The sequence below is a fragment of the Carassius gibelio genome, chromosome B5 (genome assembly GCF_023724105.1).
Source record: "Carassius gibelio isolate Cgi1373 ecotype wild population from Czech Republic chromosome B5, carGib1.2-hapl.c, whole genome shotgun sequence".
Lineage (NCBI taxonomy): Eukaryota > Metazoa > Chordata > Actinopteri > Cypriniformes > Cyprinidae > Carassius > Carassius gibelio.
In genome coordinates this window covers 32525118-32548034 of record NC_068400.1, presented here as the reverse complement: position 1 = coordinate 32548034, position 22917 = coordinate 32525118, and the positions used below count along the sequence as shown (strand labels likewise).

The 22917-nt window shown below is 35.5% G+C and overlaps 1 protein-coding gene across 1 annotated transcript; it reads right to left on the bottom strand.

Moving 5' to 3' along the window:
• Positions 1–4429: 4429 nt before the first annotated feature.
• On the bottom strand, positions 4430–15851 carry LOC127957006 (tumor necrosis factor receptor superfamily member 27). Its single transcript, XM_052555337.1, has 7 exons — positions 15637–15851; positions 14246–14336; positions 11300–11478; positions 11026–11114; positions 9232–9399; positions 9016–9120; positions 4430–7782 (listed from the first exon to the last, which is right to left on the bottom strand). Exons 2-7 carry the CDS (start codon positions 14327–14329, stop codon positions 7385–7387), a joined length of 1023 nt encoding a protein of 340 aa, XP_052411297.1. The 5' UTR covers positions 14330–14336; positions 15637–15851; the 3' UTR covers positions 4430–7384.
• Positions 15852–22917: the final 7066 nt, after the last annotated feature.

Below are 22917 nucleotides of genomic sequence, written 5' to 3'. Positions count from 1 at the left end.
AGAGCATGTGTTTATGCGCCCACCAGAAGAGGACATTAGGTGGATGAAGAGTCAAAGCACAGAAAATTTGACTGTGAATATATGAGCTTAAATCTAAAATGTGGAATGTGAAATATGATTGGTGAAATATTAACTTCTAATAAAAATCATGGACAGTATTGTAGTTTAGGTTACTTTGTGTAAAATAAATGCACAACACTTGAATTTAACTTTCTTTGCCCAACATTTCAGGATTTCCTGATGTAACTAACCTGTAAATTAATCTTATTTTATTTTTTTCATACCTTAAACTGATGAATGAAGTTTTCCTCTGTTTGATTCAGCTTACCAAAAACACAGGCTATTAATGTTTGGAGACCAGATAGAGAGAAACAGTAAGGTGTTACTTATTTGAATCCCCTTTGCTATAAATCTGAAAATGAAAATGTTGTCATTTACTCAACCTCATGTCATTACAATATATACGCGAATGTGACTTACTTTCTTCTCAAATTTTGGAATAATTTCTATAATGGGCATGCATCCTAGAATTTTACATATTGTTATTAGAGGAGATTTTTAAGAGCAAAGGAAATTTGGAGATGAAGTGTTTGACAAAGAGATTTAGCACTGTGTTTCCAATTACCATGACAGGAATATACTTTATTTCAAGCAACTTCCATTTATCTGAGATACAGCGTATCCCATAGGATAAATCCCTGATATAACAGGAGCTATCACTTGTTGGAATATTTTTAATATTGAGTGCCAAATTTGCAGACCATAATGGCTTTTTCTTTTTAAGTTTCACTCTTCCTGCAGATATCGAGTGTACGGTGCATGGCTCCACAGGCTCCAGTTGTTTTCTTGATTTCCCTCCAGGACCCCCTTTGCCAGAATCCATCATTCCTTCTGTGACCTTCACTGAAGAGATAATGGCAGCGGAGGAGCTTCAGGTTCAAACAAATGCAGCTGCTTTACTGAAAATTCAAATAGTGTTTCCTATGCTTGATTTCTCCATTGCAGTATACAGTAGGCTACTAGTCACAGTTTTGTTTCTCCAGTAGTCAGAGGCTCTTTGAGTGAACTTATGAATCACTCAGTCACCCGATTCCTTCAAAATCACTGATTCATAAATGAACCAAATAATTTTGAATCTGATAACGTAATCCAGATTACACAATACTAGCTCTGCTCAAATACAGTGACATTTCATTCCTGAATGAATAAGTGTTTTTGAAAGATTCCGTTGGCTGAATTAGTTCATTACTTAATCATAAGTAATGTGCCTAGTTAGTTGTAGTTAGATTAGAATGTGCTTTGTAGTTACTTGAAGTTAGATTAAATTACATTTTAACATAGGCTACTCGTCAGACTACAGTTATTTTGATTGTATGATTACATATTATTATAAATTATATGTAACTTATTGATTCTCCAAAATACCTCTTTTTATGCCTTTTAAAATAGCTTACTGCTTAAAATATGACCTACTGTCATTAGTCAAGTGGCTACCAACCTTTTGACCACTGGATTTACAAAAATAATTTCCAGTTTTCCATTTGCATCAACTACTGATGAACACATACATTTTTATCTGAATTATAGGTTCACCAATTAATTACTATATCTTTGAAAGGCTTTTGTATTTCAAACACATTAAAATACACAAATTCATGTTACTACTTATTCAGGCTGCATGTAATGTTATTTCTTGGAAGATTAATGGTCATTTCTTGACCATGACATTATTCATTATTTCAGTGGTGTTCAGTTAAAGTCAAATCGTGGGTTTAGAGGTACATGATGACAAAGTAAATGAGTATACTTTAAGTAAAAGGTTATTTTTTTATTATTATTTTTTTTTTTGGATGAACATCCCAGTAGATGGAAGGAATTGTAAGAACACACCTTTTAAGAAGTTCCCATCTGCAGTTGTACGGAGTGTGGAAATTGAATGTATTAGAAGAAATCTAATATTATGCTGTAATAAGAAAACTTTAGTATCAAGCTCACTCCGAGTCTGAACTGGACACGTTCACCCCTCTGCCAGCTGCATATAGTGTCCACAGTGAACAATACTGTTATCTTCTCAATTATGTCCATTCTTTGGAGTGCTGTGTTTGGCGTGTTACTCCAGTGAGAAATAATGTCATTGCATTATAGGACAAGAAGCACTAGGATGTATAATAGCCCATGATGTATTCTGCACCAGTGACATTACGCACTGCATTCTGTCTCTGTGCGGATTTATTTCTCACTTCCTCAAGTAATTGACAAGTCAGTCAAGGTCTTCGAGAGACAGCCATGATCTGGGGTTTTTAGAGTAGCTGTAACCTTGTCTACATCTGCCCCAATTTGAGTTAAAGCAATGTCCCACAAACAATAATTTAACCTTGCCAAATCTTATTGTTTATCAGACTTTCACCTCTTATTCCCAGAGCACCTGACAAGATTTCTCACTCTATATTATTTACTTGTTTCCCAAATGATAGGCCGAGTCAAAAGCTTGCTCATCACATTGTCGATCACAACACAAGAGATTGCAAATATGTAGCCAATACCTTGACAGTTCATCCCTCCAGCTCCTTCCACCTCCATCTTCATTTTTAATCTACAGTATTAACTCATTTTAATTAAGTAGTCAAGGGAGGAACTACAAGCGCTAAAACTTAAATTCCCTTAAAACATCATCATTACAGGTAATCTAAATAGTCTCTGGCTTTCAGTCTTCAGGATAATTTGATTCTAAAATACTGTATTGTGAATAATAGAAAGAGATTTTTATGGCTCAAAGGTTTATAGCTTAATGGAGCTCTCGTATCGTCTCAGAGTTGTAAACTAAAAGAATAGTTCATCCAAAAACTTACAATTAAATCTCTACAATTTCCACTTGGGCCATTCTAGAAGTAGTTGAGGTTGTTTCTTCAACAGAACAGATTTAGAGAAATGTAGTATTAAATCACTTGCCCACCATTGGATTGTTTGCGGTGAAACATCCCAATGACCCACACAAACCTCAGTCCATCATTTAATGTCTTGTGAAAAGCTGTGTTTGTAATAAACAAAATCCACAATAACACATCCTCTTATGAAAACATCTCCTTCCCTGTTATCCTCTGACATCAAAAATTATCAACATATTTGTTTAAAATGGTTTTGGAGTGTTTAGTTTAGTTTTTATTCTGATTTAAACAAGAAAAATAAAAAAAAATTCAGCAAATTTAGATTTTTGTCTGAATTATTCCTTTAAGGTTAGTCTTGTAGACTTTGACATCCTGGCTAATATGTGCACATTACTGATCACTGATTACTGGGGTCTTTTTCCTCAGAATTAAAAAAAAATTATCAGGAGATTTAAACAAATGTCTCTATTTGCTCTCTTTATGCAGGGATATTGAAGAGGTTTTTTTTCTTTCCTGTGGGTTCTCTATGGCACAGCTGAATCTAATGTGATGGACTGTAAAAAATCTTTTTTTGCTCTTAGATACACCAGTGTCTGATCTCCTTCCTTGTCATCTCGGCTAGCTCTGTCAGCATAAGTTTTGGCAGTAATGATCTGAAATTGAGGCAGTAGGGGACTCTTCAGACTCTGTTTCGTATAGAGGCCGTATGCATCTCTCCTGTGTTCACCTGTGAGGTGTTGAAATATATATAGGCAGATTTGTACTCTCGACTTAATTCACAGCAAACAATTTGCTTACCAAATGTGAAAATTATGCGAGCTCAGGTAAGCAATTAGGCTAACACTGGATTGCACGCTTTTGCTGGATTATGTTTAGAATGCAAAAGATTCTGTATTTTCGTTATCTCCTGAGGAGATAGCCAAGAAGAAAAGATAGATCAAATGACCTGAAGTTTCAGCTAATAGGCACTAGAGACAGGTGCTGCTAAACATAAACCTCCATTGTTTACAAATGAACAGTAGATGGCAGTCACATCTCAATGAGTTTTTCTTTCAGTACAGCTTGTGGATTTTCAGTTTGATATATAAAATGTTTAAGGTCAACTTATATCAATATATATATATATATATATATATATATATATATATATATATATATATATATATATATATATATATATATATATATATATATATATATATATATATATATTATTATTATTATTATTATTATTACCCAAATAATTGTTTTATTGTATGTTTTATACACTGACTAGGCGACACTTTGCATTGATGTACTGATGCAAAATATACAAAGATCTGACAAGTACAAAAAGTAGAAAAACAATTTATTTGGAATATCCTGAACAAAACAACACTGGCAACAATAGCATCATTGCATTATCCCACAAAATACTATACCTGATTCATTAAGAACACATTCAACTTAAAGTAGAAAAAGAATCCTACTATTACTACAATACAACACAGTTTACCACATTTAACACTGATTAGTTTTTTTTTTTTTTTTTTTTGTTTAAAAAAAAATAGAACTCTGATATATATTTTACAATGAATGTGTGGTTTTTAACAAAACAATGCTCAATAAATGTTTAGCACAACAAAATCCAGGCATACTTGCTACAAATATGTGCAGTAAAATATACAAAAAAGAAACTAGCAACATTTTACAGTACAAGAAAAAGCACATATAAATGCTAACATGTTCAAGCTTTTTAATTAGCTTTACAAATGAAACGCAATTTTTATCTAAGGTGCGAAAAGATGAACAATTGCTTTTGATGCCTTTTTGGATGAGGTCCATTTTGAAGAGGTCATTACAATGCCTCCTTCCCAGCAACTTAAAATGCCAACTCATAAACTACCCAGGAAATAGGCTAGATCTAACAAAACTGCTTTTATTAAAAAAAATAAAAAAAAAGCACTTTAATGTCTTCAGAATAAAATAGGAGAAGAATGTATTAATCTTCATTTCAGAATGATCATTTTTGTTGCATTATTTTATACTTGCCTGTGAAGTGAGGGCCGCACATATGGAGTTTAAAAACCAGTTTGGACAGAGTCAAGCCGAATATCCATTGCAATATTGTAAAGTTTTGTGGTACCTGTGGCATCCCATCTGCATCTGTCCACCAAACCACCTCAAAAACATTTTTGTGTATTCACAGACACACCTAATGACTAAAGAACTGCCGTTTGCCCACACGATAACACTTCTATTTACAATAGCTCTCGCTCCTCAGGGGACATGCAGTCTTCTTCAAAGATTTATTATGCACATGTTTTAAGACAGGTTTGCACACGCTGGTTGTAATGAGGTTAAATTATATCTTAGGAGTATCGATAACATCATGTCCTCTGTGCAGTTAACTTACTGTACATTAGTGGTCGTTTACTTGAATTTGTGTAACTGTGTTTTTGGATAAATATTGTTAAATCCTGTCAAAATACTGAAGTTTGGAATATTCTGTGTGTATAAAAATTACAGAGGTGCACAGGTGCTTTATCACACTGGCAAAAGTATAAAAAAAGTAAGAAATCTGATTGACATGCTCACAAGCTTCACTGGAGCACTAACAGGCTATAGAGGCTATGATAGTGTTGGAGAGATGCATTTAACACTCTCAAAAACATCCTGTGCTTATTTAATTTAATTCAGCCAGAAAAACTGATTTATATTAAACCCATTTATTAAGTGGAATGTAAGGGCCACAATAATGTCGATCTTTATCAAGGCAATATCGCAAAACCACGTTGTTGCTTGTTTCATTTTTGATAGTTAATTTTGCTAAACCACATCGAAGACCTGAAGGATTAGGATAATTATTCTTAAGCAAGACGGGTTCACACAACAACCTTTGATAGCCAGAATTCCCTTCCCCCAGCATATTTGTTTTTACACATGCTGTTAGTTAAATTTAAAGGGGTGGTTGATTATGATTTCCTTTTTTGAACTTTAGTAAGTGTGTAATGTTGCTGTTAGAGCAAAAACAATGTCTGCAAAGTTACGACGCTTGGAGTTCAATGCAAAGGGAGATCTTTTGCTGTTTATGGACTACAAAAAACTGCTTGTAGGGACTACAACGAGCTTCTTCCTGGGTTTGTGACATCACTAACCCCGATGTTTACATAAAACACACCCCCAGAAACATGCAACTACCCCTAATGGGAAGGGGGCATGACGTTTCCGGACAATGTGTACTAGGTGGTTAGCTAATCACAAACACACTGAGCCTGCTAACCAATCACCTTAGGCATAAGTTTAGGCACACTTTTTAGGAACAAGTCAGTTTGGTTTGCCCGGCAGCATACTACTGTTCAGTCCAAAGCTCCAAAAAGTTTAAGTAAAGTAAATAGCAAATTAGAGGCTGTCATCAGTAATGGTAAAAGTAGTTAGTTATAAATCCAGTGATAAGCAAAATCAAGCATAGTCTCCATCAAGTCTCCATAAACTCCAGTTATGGCTTTTGTAGCAGGTCTAGTATAGTTCTTATATACATCCTTCGGAGATGTTAAAACGAGGTCCTTACTCTGTGTGGTCATAAAAAATCCCAGGATGTTATTCGAAAAGAATAAAGGTGTGACCTCGGCATCCTGGCCAAATTTGCCCATTGGCCTCTAACCATCATCGCTCTGTCTCCTCTCCACCAATAAGCTGGTGTTTGGTGACGGTTCTGGCGCACTATGGCTGCCGTCGCATCGTTCAGGTGGATGCTGCACACTGGTGGTTTGAGTTTTACATTTCTTGGAAAGAGGTATTTTAAGGCTCACTAAGGTCAACATTTATTTGATAAAAATACAGTAAAAATTTTAACTGCGAGATATCATTGTAATTAAAAATGATCATATTTTAATATTTAATTTATTCCTGTGATGGCAAAACTAAAATTTCAGTATCACATGATCCTTCAGAAACCAACTTAGTATGCTCATTTGGTGTTTAAGAAAAATGTCTTATTATCAAAGTTGAAATCAGTTGTGCTGCTTAATTATTTTTGTGGATTCTAAACTTTAAATGGTAATTCAGAATCTGAATATATGTTATTGATCTTCTTGTGAATGATCTACAAGCAATCAAGAACCAATGGATAGAACCAAGTCCCACTTTACATTTTTTTGTTACTTCTTTGATAATCCAGTTCACTCAGACGCACATTCAAATACTGAAGAAAACATTGATTGTTACTTCTGTTAATTGCTACTTTTTAGGCAAATGAAGATCTTTTTTTTCTCTGCCCTTCTCCAGTTAATGTCCATTTTGTGCTAATAAGCACTTGTTTCTCACATTGCAGAAACATCAGACAACCACAGTAGCACACTTATTTCAATGAACTTCACATGATATGTTTTGAGTGGAATGTTGATTCTTTAAGTGTCTCATTACCATAATTGTACGTTTGCAGCTGTGATCTCTCTTCACGTTAACAATCTCCTTTTCCACTTTCTCTTCTCGCTCTCTCCCCCCCAGGTCCTGCAGAATCAGGCCTGAGGGCACTGTGGGATATTTCTGGCTATGAAGTCTGAAGGTCTGAATGTGTGGAGCTCCGGGGCGTTGGAGAGATACTGAAGGTCCAGTTCAGTGCACTCTACAGGAGCATGAAGCCCCCAGGCTGTTCGCTGCTCTACGGCACAGCAGGGCCTCACTGCAGACTGTCCTCCTACCAGAGTGAGAATGACATGCTGGCTGGAGAGGCACGAGTCTGTAGAAGAAACTTCAGGTGTTTCTGTTGCCTGCATGATGACTCCCTTTGCAGGATCTGTGCAGGACGAGCTTTGCATCAGAGGAAGAACCTCACACCTATGCATGCCAAGATCAGTGGTCATCCTGGTGGTGATGTCATTAAGCGTGCAGGGGTGCTTCAATAGCAGGCAAGGATCTTATAGAACACAGACCAAACAAGTCAGGCACACAATCATCACATCTCTTTCTTTCTCTCTTTTAAATACATATACAAATACATATTATAAATACTGTAATTACTGATGATTTTGGTGTCATATTTCTTCATAAATATTATATCTTAACATACATGACTCAAGATAAATTTACTTGAGAATCAAAGTGTCAGAGAATATATATATATATATATATTATTCTCTGTAGGAATGCACCCTAATGTTCGGCAACTGAAATTATACGGCTGAAAAGAGCAAAGATGTCGAAGGTGTGGAAATATTTAAAATAGTCAGAGAAAGACGCAAAAAATATATGAATAGAGAGAGTGGATTATTTACTTTATGGCACATTTGTGTTATTACCATCTGTATAAGTGGCCATCAGCACTTCAGCACTTATTTGCATTGTAATTCATTGTAAATGCTGCATTTCAAGCAATGTCAGGATTTTCTGTAATTGGCATACAAAGTTAAATCTTGTTTTATTTTTCTTATTATTCTTATTTTTCTTACTCAAATACTTCTTATTTTATTGTTCTAGTGCTCAAATAAATCACTTATATGATGTCTAAGTTTCTGTCTAGTGTTTTATAATTGGAAAAATAAAACTATGCAGTGGTATGTTTACTGACTAAATAGCTTGTAGAAGCCTTCAATAGAGTTGGTAAATATTTTTTGTATATTTGAGGGGTTGGGGGGGGGGGGGGTCATTTTTCATGATGTCTTATTCAGATTTGAAATAGAAACTTCTGAGATGTGAATTTCAACCCATTACTTTTCTAGATTGCTCCCGGACTGATTTCATGTACTTTTATATCAAATAAATAAATATTTATGTGAGGTAAAAAAAACAACTTCAGTGTCTATAACTTTTAAGATTTTCGAGCATTATCAAATTTGGTTGATAAAAAGCAAAGCCCAAAGGGTCTTCTATCCAAAGACACCAAAATTATGTTTGTAACACACTGAAGTACGAAACCGTTACAATTTTAAGTTAGGTAGAGCACTAGAGAGAATTATTTTACATTTAACACATTTTGAAAGCCATTTTGAAAATGGCATATAGTGGATAGCTTGAATCTCTTTTTTTGAAACATTTTTTTGCCATTGTGATCTTTAGGTGGAATTTCTTTTTTTTTCTTTTTTTTACATCACATTCTTATTGTGTCTGTAATCAAACTGTAACTCGATCACAGCCTGTCATGCACACTTACTTGATGTGTCTACTTCTGCGTCCTGCATCACTGTGTGCAGGGTTGTCATTGGAACCGAAGCTGCGTCACTGTCACGGTGACCGTTACTGACTGGTGATAAACAACCTGAGAGTAGAGGTTGAATGAAATGTGAGTTATTTACGTTTTAAGCCACACCTTGTGATTTAGTGGATTACTGTTGTATGTACTGTATATTCAGTGTATGTATATTCATACGTTTGCATGTTTTCCTGAGTGAAGACCGTGTCTGGTAGGTGACACACACAATTGTAAATAGGACGGTTGTTAATATAGCCGTTGCTGCACAAGCGGTCACCATGGATGATACATTTTGGACGGGAGGTGCTGAGGTTTGGGCTTTTGCAACACCAGTCCCTGCTTCACCTAAAAATGGAAGAATCAATTAGAACACATACTACCAATATCAACTTCCATTCTAAAATTCTGAGTAAATTATTATTTACTCAGTGATCACTGGAGAGGAAGGTTATTAACAACTCCATTTCATTACATAAATTGTGTGGCTGCTTGGAATATTTCTCACAAGTCCAATAATCTACTTTTTGCAGCACGGTATTGGTTTGGAATGACATGAGAGTGAATAAATCCTGATGGAATTTTGTTGTCTATGTAAACTATTCTTTTAAAACACAATCAACAGATTCCAAAGACTTGATAACTATAGGGTTACAAATCAATAGCACGGTAAATCTAAATGAGTCTTGGTTTTAAAACCACACTTGCAGCTGCCTTATTCTGTTGCCTTCCCTTTCTTTCTAAGCACCCCTCTTCCTGTTGCTGGTGGTGTATCTGATCAGCAGAATGCTAAAAGACCTCTGTCAATCCGTGATGCAATGGGTTCAGCGAGGATCGACGCTCAGTCCATGCTGAGCACTTTCAAAGAGCATTGACTGATCCTTGCTGGATAAATACCTTCTCCCTTACTTAACGCATAATCACATTGAGAGAATAGAGATAAAACAGTGAGAAAAAGAAGTAAAAGAACTGAAGCTCAGATAAGAGCATGGAAAGAATGAGTGCAGGCAGGGGTGAAGAGAGTACCACAAATTTTAAAGGATGAAAACGTGAAGAAAGAGTGTCTTTAATGCATGAATTTAAAGGGTGAATGTGAATGAACTTATTTACAATACATTAACATGGGTTTGTGTTTCGGGATGTGGAAATCTTTAATAACAGTCAGTCTTAAATGGATAGTTCACACAAAAAAGAAAATTCTCATACTGTAATCATAGTAATGGGACACAGTCTGTGCGACCAGATGTGCCACCAGATGCGCTCTGTTATGGACATAAAGAGCACGATAAAATATAAGATAGGATGATAAATAGATAAATAAGTAAACCGCTGCACTGTCTTTTTGTTCTCGTGTATCAGTAGAAATGTCTGGTAGCTATAAACTGTGAAATCTTGAGGTAAGCCATTAGTCTGGTTAATGGTGATAACTGAGATATTGCACTTCATTTTATTTAGAAATGACAAAGTTACATATTAAGTTTAGTTAAGACAGGGATGTTTATATCCATGGCACAGAAGCATCGTGCTTGCTACAACTTAGCATTAGGGCTGGACCAGAATATTAAATTATTCTAATATTTGTTAGGTGGGTTGGCATTCGAATTTTAATTTTTGAGAAAAATTCTCCCGCAAAATGTTTCTCATTAACGCTTGATTATTAATCCAAATTTTTATTAATCCAAATTAATCCTGCCAAAGTTTAGCGTCATGCCTCCCTCAACATCTCTCACTGTTAACACCGATCCAATTGATGCATATAAACAAACAGACAGTGGATTTTTACATTTATTTACCTATTTGTAGGGTTGGGTATTGTTTGGATTTGATCGATTCCGATTCTGCTTATCGATTCTGATTCTTTTTGATTCCCAGTTTCAATTCCAATGTAATTAAATAATGATATCAAACATTTATCCTTTGTCTCTGTTTTCATGTCATGCTAGTGTAAGTTGTATTTATCAGTATGGCACTCACGGCTACACTGCAAGTTTCTGAAGGGTGCAGGGCCACATGGAAGGCATTCCAAATCTTCTTGTCCATCCAGTCGCATTTTGCTGTAGAAACTTTCATTAGAGAGAAAAAAAAAGGTTTTGGTATGAAAACTACGATACAGTGGTGTGTGTGAGAGAGTCTATAAAGTTTTGGGTGTGAAGTTGCATGCAATCGTGTGTGGGTTGATCACAATTATCAGCTATAAACATCATGTGTCATAAAGGTTGTTTTGTGTGTATGTGTGAGAAAGTCTCACCCAGGGAGGCAGTTTCCACACACTGCATTGTCTGTGTGTGTGCAGTGCTTGATTTGGTGTCTGTTGAGTCTGCGGCAGTTCTGGCACAGTGCACAAGGGTGAGAACCCCAGACTTCCTTAAACCACCGAACTTCACATACGCCACACACTGCTGACACTCCTACACCATAACCACAGTCCTAACCGCCCACAAGCACACAAACATAATGAGTAACAAGATAAGTACATTGGATGAGTCAATTTTTTTTTCTGAAAACACAGCTTTTGTAACCTTGCCCTGTTTGCAAGTCATTTAAGGTCATGTGTAAGCCTCTGGTGGCAGGGATATGATACTACAGTTATGTTTAAATAGTCCACAATTTGGGGCTCTGCCATTTTTCATCATTTATTTGAAAAAAAGCCACATTATCATTACTGTGTTTTATTACTATATTACAGTGGCCGAGAGAGCTCAACACGCTGCAACTTAAGAAAACACATGCCATCTGAAAAAACACCAGCAAATGAAGAAAACATCATTAGTTTGACAACACAAATATTGCAAATCATCACAACACATGCATATAACAAAACGTGCTGCAAATCATCACAACACATGCATATAACGAAACGCGCTGCAAATCATCACAACACATGCATTTAACGAAACGCGCTGCAAATCATCACAACACATGCATATAACGAAACGCGCTGCAAATCATCACAACACATGCATATAATGAAACGCACTGCAAATCATCACAACACATGCATATAATGAAACGCACTGCAATTCCATCACAACACATGCATATAACGAAATGTGCTGCAAATCATCACAACACATGCATATAACGAAACGGGCTGCAAATCATCACAACACATGCATATAATGAAACGCGCTGCAAATCATCACAACACATGCATTTAACGAAGCGTGCTGCAAATCATCACAACACATGCATTTAACGAAACGTGCTGCAAATCATCACAACACATGCATTTAACGAAACACGCTGCAAATCATCACAACACATGCATTTAACGAAACGCGCTGCAAATCATCACAACACATGCATATAATGAAACGCACTTCAAATCCATCACAAAACATGTATATAACGAAATGCGCTGCAAATCATCACAACACATTCATATAACGAAACGCACTGCAAATCATCACAACACATGCATATAGCGAAACGCGCTGCAAATCATCACAACACATGCATATAACGAAACATGCTGCAAATCATCAAAACACATGCATATAATGACGCGCTGCAAATCATCACAACACATATAACGCAACGCGCTGCAAATCATCACAACACATGCATATAACGAAACGCGCTGCAAATCATCACAACACATGCATTTAACGAAACGCGCTGCAAATCATCACAACACATGCATATAACGAAACGCACTGCAAATCCATCACAACACATGCATATAATGAAACGCACTGCAAATCATCACAACAAATGCATGTAACGAAACGCGCTGCAAATCCATCACAACACATGCATATAGCGAAACGCGCTGCAAATCATCACAACACATGCATATAACGAAACGCGCTGCAAATCATCACAACACATGCATATAGCGAAACGCGCTGCAAATCATCAAAACACATGCATATAACGAAATGCGCTGCAAATCATCACAACACTTGCATATAACGAAACGCGCTGCAAATCATCACAACACATACATATAACGAAACGCGCTGCAAATCATCACAACACATGCATATAATGAAACGCGCTGCAAATCATCACAACACATGCATATAACAAAATGCGCTGCAAAATCTCACAACACATGCATACATCGAAATGCGCTGCAAATCATCACAACACATGCATATAAAAAAATGCGCTAAGAAACGCTGCAAATCCTGCTGCAAATAACACTGACCACAATGGAAATGTTTCAAGGAGACCCCAAAAAATTTCGGACCCAGTTGGGATTTGCTTGTCGTGCAGTGGCTACTGGTCAGTGGAGTTGTTGGTGAACTGAAAGGTGAGGTTTTTTATTTTTTTATTGTTTTTATCTTTTGGATATTATTAGCATAAATAAGCTGAATAATTACATTATTAAATGTAAAACGTTACTTAAGATGGCTAACTTTAATATCCTCAGCTAAATATAATTTCAAGGTTAATGAAAATAAATTTGCAATGCTTGATTGTTTCTTAATGTGCATTTGCTGTGAGGATTTGCAGCGCGTTTCGTTATATGCATGTGTTGTGATGATTTGCTGTGCGTTTCGTTATATGCATGTGTTGTGATGATTTGCAGTGCGTTTCGTTATATGCATGTGTTGTGATGATTTGTAGTGCGTTTAATTATATGCATGTGTTGTGATGATTTGCAGTGCGTTTCGTTATATGCATGTGTTGTGATGGATTTGCAGTGCGTTTAATTATATGCATGTGTTGTGATGGATTTGCAGTGCGTTTCGTTATATGCATGTGTTGTGATGATTTGCAGAGTGTTTCGTTATATGCATGTGTTGTGATGATTTACAGCGCGTTTCGTTATATGCATGTGTTATGATGATTTGCAGCGTGTTTTGTTGTATGCATGTGTTGTGATGATTTGCAATACTTGTGTTGTCATGATTTGCAATACTTTTGTTGTCAAACTAATGAAGATGATTTCTTCATTTGCTGCAAAGAGTCATTATCCTAATTCTACAACATTATAAAAAAAATAAAAAAAAGATTTTTATAAAAATGTGTGTCCGTAAATCTTGCGTCAACTTTGTTACCATACCATACTTTGCCTTTAAATTAGTGGAATTATCTCCCACTATGTAAGATACAGGAAATGATGTCACTTTCCCTCACTGTTAAGATCCAAAGCACTGAAAAGTCTATGTGCTCTCAAAAAGAAAATATTTTAATCTAAAAAGTTCTTACACTCACTCACACCCAATATCGCTCTTTCTCTCACCTCTTTCAGTTCTTGGCCAGGTGGACATTGTGGGCACTTGTGACACTGTCCACCGTTGTAATATTCGTCCATCGAGCAATCCATTCCATTTCTAAGAGAAGGAAAAAGAAAGAGTTAAAAAATACAGCATGCAAACATTGGCTTACAATACACCCAACTCAAAACTATGAGGTCTAAATGTAAAATACCGTATACTGCCAGTGAAGTTCTTAATTGTTAATTGGCAGTAAGTATACAGAGAAAAAGTGTAAATTAATTAAAAATGATGTAGTTTTATCGTAAAATACTGTGAATCTATGGTTTTGGGGAATAAAAACTATTATAATTTATGGTAAAATACAGTAAAAGGACATTCACAGAAATCCCTGCATGAAACTTTAAATAAAATTAGATTTGTGTACATTTGTGTTACATTTCCTGTCATTTAATTAATGTTTATTAAATTATTTAAGAGTTGTGTGTTTGACCCTGTGCACTGTCTATACACAAATGTAGACCATGTTTCATGCCTCTGCCATGTACTCTTGATTCTTTATGAGGCTTTCTGTTGTACCATCTATATTATCATATACTGTGTACATTTTATAGTAAAGTTATGACAACTATAGCTGCCCTTTCCTACAGTGTACTCCTCAGAAGTAATCGCTGAATTCAAGTTAATTTGAAAATCAAAGCTCAGGGTTAAATTCGATCTAAATATAAATTAAATATAGGCTGGCCTATCTATGGATTTATTTCTATTTTTGTTATTATTTTAAATATACATTTTAAATAGAAAATGTAGGTTTAATGATTCGAATGTCTATAGTTTTCAAAGTACAAAAACATTATACATTAGACAGTCCGTATTAATAAGAATTAAAAATCTAAATAACGATATAATACAATTTTATATATTTCTATTATGTTTTCAAAAAATACTGAGTAGATTGTTTTCCTTAGAATTTACAATCCATTTCAATATAGCGAATTAATTGCAAAGGGGAAAAAATACTATAGGATTTCAGTACTACATGCTTGAACCCCCCAAAAAGGAGAAAGGAAAAATCTTTCGCTCGTTTCATGCAGTGCAGCCTAGCCAAGATTCAGCTATATTTGCGTTCGTTTCAATAATAAAGATTAATGTCCATTCATTTTTTATCCATTCCAGATATCAGAACACAGAGAAACAGATCAAGCGAGAGCGCGCATCGAGGTGCCATCTAATACAAAAATACCTCAGTTAAAAGATCTGTTGGGAATAGTCTAACCGAGGCATAAAATACAAGAAAAGTTAAAATGGTCAAACTGAACTAAGTAGGGCGCACTGCTACGATACAAAAGTAGAGAGTAATGCACCAGCTATCATGAATCTCAAGTCACGTATTAGGGACAGTTTCATCCACACTTACATTGCAGCAGGGACAAATCTCAGCAGTCACTTAATTCTCTGTCCCATTAAAGTAATCGTCTCCTGTGGCTTTGGGCAGATTCGGTCCAGTTTCGCTTGCGGTTGAAGGTGACTGGCACATTTGCCCGGTGCGCTACAGTGTGCGGCGCGCTGGGACACACGGGCATGTCCCGACATGTTCGCACTCCTGTCACTAAAATCCGCTAAAGCTGCAGAAGAAAAGATGTGCGAGCACTCGCGGACACAGTCAAAGTCCATATCTTTGAGAAATGCTCTTGAATGGAAATTGCGATTCAGAAGGATTTCTCACAAAACCCTTAGGCTACTATGAATCTCATATAACATGATAGCAGTTTGAAAACTTGTTTCGAAGTTCTAGTCCTCAACCACAAGCAGTCGTTATATATATTATTATATATATTGTTTTCATGGTTTACTTCGCTGCAGCAACCTCTTGAGGACACAGGGGGGCGATGAAGATTTTACACATTGACCTTAAGCTTAATAAAACTTAAATAGCTCGACAATGCAATTTACATTCAATACACTTTTCATTTGTAGCTCATAACATTGTATTACATTACAGTACATTGTATTATTGCATTCCATTATTAGACTGCACTACCTTAAAAGCTGAACGCTGCAGCTCTGTGATCAGTTGGCAAGAAACAGAGCAGGCCTTGTTTACTATGCCTTCTCTTATGCTTAGAAAATATATTTCCTAATCTATGAATGATCTATTAAATGAGATAAAGGTATATTAGAAATTATAAAGAATAATATATTGTGTAAATGTATTACAAAACATAAAACAAGGAATGGCTGCTTTCATTGTAGGCTATTGAAACATGTGTGACAATATATTTACTTATATATCAAAATATATGTAATTTTATATTCAGTACACAGTTTATAATATACAGACATGTAATAAGATATGGTAATGTTTGAATATATTGAACAGATATTTACTCATGCAGTACACACACACACATATATGGAAATATATATTTATTTTATTTAACAGTAATTTAATTATTATGTGCATGTTTAATATTTCAAAATTCACATTTAGGTAACATCTATACAGAGTTGGACAAAGTATACAATTCCATAACTTTAGTGAAAGAACAGATACTGCCTGTCAAATATTAGCCCACCCCCACATTGAAAGCAGCTCTGGCAGTGTGTGCACACATCTGTGTGTAACCAGTCATCCACATTTGAACCGAGTGGACTGCTCAAATGTGAAATTGTTGTAAATACAGACTGATAAGGAAAACATCTAACCTGCTTTAAAACCCAGTAACACAACTGTATAACTCTGTATAACTGTACAACAGCAACATTCCTTTAACAAAAAAGCAAAACAGCAAGATTTATTTGGCATCAAAACAAACATTCAAATGCTCTCTAATCGCTCTCGCCGCTCTTTGATGTCATACACAGAACAGTCTGTGCAGTGCTGCTTCAAGTCAAACACCTATTGTGCTCTGTTAGGAGATGCACAACAGTTCTTCTGTAGTTTTATAATATTTTCATTTACACAATTTTGCAAAATTGCCCAATATTGTGTCTAATATATACCACAATATTAACTTTTTATTATTGAATTGTTGTAAATAAATATCACCTTTGCAAATTCTCAGTGTTAAAAAAAATGCTAGGAAGTCACTTCATGTAGCCCAACAAGAGTGATTACTGATAGACTGTATGAAAAAAAAAAAAGTCTGGCTAACTTTCAAAGCTGCTACATAGTAACAACTTTCTACTTCAAGGACCTTGATAGAAATGTAGTGATGTGAAAAGTATGATCCTTGCCTTTCAAATGTAGTGTCAAGTTTAAGTCATAAGTTTCCGGAAAAATAATACTCAAGTAAAGTGTACTTAAGTACAATACTTAATACTCTGTTACTGTCCACTTCTGTGATCACTGTGCAATATGTACCCAATAGAGGATAAAACATTTTGAATATAAGAATACTAAACATATTTGTATGTATCAATATATAGCAATATATTTTCAATCTTTTGGTGTATATTGACAAAATATAAGCACTAGTTTCCAATGTATGGAAATGTATTATGTAATATAACACATTATGCAGTATATCCCCATACATTTTTCTTAAGGGTAATTTGACCTGACTGAGAATCCAAGTTATTCTTGAAAATGATCACACAGACACTATTATGAAACTTTTAAGCTAAGTAAAAAAGTTTTTGTGCAAGAGATTGGTGTGTATGTGCTGATGAAAAGATAAGACTGGTGTGTGTGTGTGTGTGTGTGAGAGAGAGAGAGAGTGAGAGAGTTAGGGAGTAGGAGGGCACTGTAGCCTTGCATAGCAGTGGTTTTGGCAAACGAGGAAACACAGAAAGTGGGAGAGAGTACATGAAGGAGTATTTTTATATTTTGTCAAGAGTTTTTGTGCCTGAACTGGACCAGGTCAGAGACAATGTTTTGCACAAATAATTTTGTCCCTTAGTTGATCTTAAGCAACTCAAATTACAGAACATCATGAGACGTCATGACTCATTTCCATTCAAAGTTCGAATCTGTGTTCGCTGGCTGCTGATGTTTGCATAAGTACTAGTAAACATGTTAAGGAAATAACACGTAACATTTTAATTATATTTCATAAAAAGAATTAAATGACTCTGAAAAAGATTTGTTAATTTTGCTGAACGAGACTCAAGGTCTGAGTCGGTCAAATCGCATCTGCTGAGCTTCCCATCACTACTGCTGAGCCAGAGACAGACAGGTTTGTACAGCGTTGCATTATAACCAATCATACACAATTCTGTTGAGCTAATGAATGCAATGGCCAATCAGAGACATTCAGATGAGTTTTGTTCACTTGCTCGCTGACTGAATTATCTGATGAATTATCTCATCAGAAACGACACAGCGCTGATACGAAAAGTAAGATATTTATTTCATTTTCAGATATTCCATATCTTGGCTCTGGCTAGACTGAATGAAAATGTTTTTTGGATAATGTAAATGTTTTTTTTTTTTTTTTTTTTTTGCTCACATTAAATACACATTAAATACAAAGTCCTACTTAAAATATTTTATGGCATGACACCCATACAGCTAAGTTGAATTTTTGTGTAGTTAACAGATTATATTTTTAGTCTACTTTGCCCATCACCATTTATTTTTAAGATAACATACAACGCATATTTGAGAATCGTGGTATTTCCTAGTTAACAAATGTGCCCCTCAAAAATTATGAGTGCATGAGGCCCCTGATATGATGTTATATTAACATAACCGTTTCACAGATAGTTTGGCCATTGTTCTCATGAGTGCTGTCGTGGTCGTCCATGTGATCACCTCATCCCTGAATCTTATCTCAGCCCGTTCCTGTCCTCTTCTTCTTCACACACATCCTTGTCAGCAGCATAGATTAGCTCTGACCTCTAAAAAGACGCATGTGTATGTGTTTTGACGTCCAACTTTATATTTAAGTCTAAGACAGATGTTGTTCTATGAAGCTGCCCACACTAGTAAAAAAGTAATATATTTCAAATACATTTATTTCATACTAAGTATAGTTAGTGTAGTTCAAATCTATTAACATATTTATTGAGAGATAACTCGAGACTTACTGATATAAAAATTATAATTAACTTTATATGGCATACTACATGTGCAAAATGCACATTTATTAATATTATATTATATCATATAATGTGTTTTAATGTCACTTTTTATGAGGATTGTATGATATTTGAATAAATTTGATCTTCAAATTCTAAATATTTAAAGTGTACCTTAAGTATATTTGCAATAGTTCCACTTCCGTACAATCAAATATACTGTACTACGTATAGTTTTTATTTGCATTAAAAATAAAATTTGTTAGACTTCAAGTATACCAGTTTGGTTTACTAAAAGTACAATTGCAGTTCATTTTATTAAGTATATAAGTATGAAAATGTATTTGTAACATACTTAGCATGAAATAAATGTGTTTCAAATCCATTTAAGACCTTTTTTTTTTTTTTACTAGAGCAGACAGAGTTTGTAATGACAAACTTTGGCCAAAAATATAGTGCGACTGAATGACACAAATACATTATTTCCTAGATATCAGCAAGAAAATTTTTTTTGGATCATGTAGAAATGAAGGCATGTGTGCCTGTATGAGCATTTGCATCTGTGTCTGAGTGTATGAATGTGTGTGTTAGTGGGAGTTTTAAGTATGAAGGCCGTAGAGCAGAGCCAGACTCAGTAACAGTTCAGATAAGAAAGCTTCAGCCACCTGGAGAGAGAGACTTTAAGCATTACTAACATTAGTACTAGTACAAGTACTAACATTGATTAAACAATTAAAAGGGTATATAAAAATATAAGTGGTTTAAATATAAACACTAACTCATCTAGTAGCTGATATGGGCTCAGGGACATCTCTGTGCACCTGCTGTTGACAAAGGGAAAAACGATGAAAAGTGGCATTAGAGCCCCCAAAATCAGCAGCGTTACTCTCAGAACTAGACTTTGCCCCGAGGGGTTTGCCTTAGACCAGCAGAATAGACACAATGAGCAAAACAAAGATAAACCAAACAGGACTGTATTTATGATTGTATTATTTTAACTGACATCCAAACCTGATTTGTTTTCTGGTACACAAAAGATATATGAATTTGGTATGAAAATTATTATGTGTCTCAGTAAGTATTTTTTATTTTTTTTTAATCCATACTAAGTAAATACATGGCAAAATTTATTTTATTTTTTATTTTTTGAGAAATATGTCATTAATTTATATCATTCGGTCAGTGCCAGCTTTGTGCACATGTCCTGCTTGTCTTTTAACCAATGTTGCGTAAACCCCATGCAGCTTCAGCCTGTCTGGATGTTTCATTAACTGAAAAGTTTGACTTGTCAAAATGGGACACTTGTGGCCGGCACATCATGCATTAATTGGATGAGACCAAGAGATTTCATGTTTCGAAACAGCTTATGCAAGCCGATATGCTTGCAGGTGTATGGCTGCTTTGTGAGGAAATAGTTTAACTCTTACTCAGAGGAGTTTTTGTACTCCAACTAAGCAGAAACAAATGGTGTGACATGAAAAAGTGGGATGAGCTTGTGCTAATGACTTCCACTGACCACAGATCAGCCGGTATATAAACAGTATAAACTTACCTCACCCGCTCTGACAGCTCTCTCAGATGCACATGAATCAAAGCCAAAGAGCCGGTAGTGATCAGACTCTGGCACAAGGGAGAGACGTAGAGAATGTCTGCTGACCTCAGATGGGGATGAGTGATACGATCAAGTGAAATGAAGACCTTCCCTAAGCAGGAATATAATAATGTAACTGAAAGATGAGCAGAAGGCTATAAATTTTTTAGTCCTCGTACATGCATGCTCTCACACATTGGACGCGTGTTGTGAAACACCCTGCATCACTGATTAGAGCGGGCCACATCCCAGTGATGTTGGCACTGCATTGACACCACAGAGAATGATAAACTTCTTGCAGCTTGTGTTATATCTCCATTTGTCTTTTTGTCTGCTTCTTCTTTTTCTCTTTTTCATCTCTTTTGGGTAAAATGACTGGACTGGATTGGAATGTGTAAGTGTTTGCTTGTAAATATAAACTTGATATCATGGATAGACAAAAGTTAGAGAGACTTAAAGATGGTTATGTATCATGTAACATTTGTTCTTTACTCTTTCTCTGTTAAAAAGTCTTAAGTGTGGACTTCTCTGGACGCAGGTAGGATGAAAACATAAACCCTCCACTTTCTGCTCTCTTTTTGTAACCTTCAATTAGAGAATGGAAGAATCAACTTCATGCTTTAGAAATGTTGCTTTCTTTTTTTCCTCAAACTTACTCAAAATTTTTAAAGTTCTCCTCAGTTGTTAACAATGAAGACCAAAATATTGCACATGTCTAAATGTAAATAAAGTTTCACATTTTTTAATTTTTGGCTTGAATGACATTCCAGTCAACTGTTAAAAGAAGCTGACTGCACACACATTCTTATTTCCATATGCATATGGTTCCATGAAGAACATCTAACATCCGTAGAACCTTTACAATATACAAAATGTGCTTTATAATGCAGAATATTTTTCACACTAAGAACAAAATGGTCATCTTTACGGCATTAGTAGCAAAAACACCTGCTCACATTTCAAATATTTGTGGTTTTTGGCAACCACTAACTGTGAAATTGTTTTAGCAGCCACACCTTCATTTATTAGTGCTCATGTGTTCATGGCTGATCAAATACCCATATAGGATGAATACTTCACACCTTCGCCCATATGCTGCTTTAGGACAATCAGAGAGACATAAACTCATTTGAACCACTGAACCAACAAAACATAGCAGCAGCTCAATTTAAAGTATTGAATATTTTCTAAACGTCCTGAAAAGATGACTCGCATTGAATAATGTATGCCAAGTGTTTCTATATACAGAAACATCTGGCCTGTTTACAGGTGTCTGGGTGTGATATAGAGCGAGAGAGATTGTCTCTCTGATTTATCAGAACATTTGGTAAATGTTGGACTGGTCCCTGGGGATGAACGAACACCAGCAGCCTCAAAAACTGCTTAATGGACTCTTACTTAAATACATATGCATATTCACTTAAGTGGCTTTACTGTCTGTCCGCTAGAGTTTGTAATGCAAAAAGTTAATCTGACCTATATTGAGATTACTGTTTTTCTCAAAGGATTTGACACATTTCTTCAAACTCAGGTCACGGTTCTCAAAAAAGTTCACACAGTGATCTGAAAATACTGTATAATTGTCCTAAACAGACTGTATGGTTTCATTGATTTTATAAAAAATGACAAATTATGCAAATAATTTTCTCTAAACAATGTGCACAAAATGCATTAATTGTTATAAAAAGTTGCCATTAGCAGGTACATCCCTTATGAAAATTAACCATTTGAAAACAATGCTCTCAGTATGTTAAAGCCTCCATGCAATTACAAATTATCTAACAAACATTGTGAAATCCACCTTATGCTGATGGAGATCAAGGTATAAACACTATAAACTGACACGCAATAGTGGAAGCACACAATCCCTATGGAGCATGCCCAAAATCATGTGGATGCAATTTTTGTCTTGATGTTTGCGCAGACACACTGAAGGGGAAACAGGAGAATTGAATTCTCCGGAACACCTGAACACATTCAGAGGTGAGGGGTGTGACGTTTAGATGCACTCTAGTGGTTTAGCCAATCACAAAACAGTGGCCCAGTGAACCAATCTGAGCCCATCGAGTATTTCTGATGGAGAGG

What these genes read in the sequence shown, in the direction of transcription:
- LOC127957006 (XM_052555337.1), bottom strand. Translation starts at nt 14,329, where the DNA reads ATGGATTGCTCGATGGACGAATATTACAACGGTGGACAGTGTCACAAG. An exon ending in CTGGCCAAGAACTGAAAGAG is followed by an intron (nt 11,479 to 14,245) that starts GTGAGAGAAAGA and finishes GTGGGCGGTTAG; the next exon opens with GACTGTGGTTATGGTGTAGG. An exon ending in ACTCAGGAAAACATGCAAAC is followed by an intron (nt 9,121 to 9,231) that starts GTATGAATATAC and finishes CTCTACTCTCAG; the next exon opens with GTTGTTTATCACCAGTCAGT.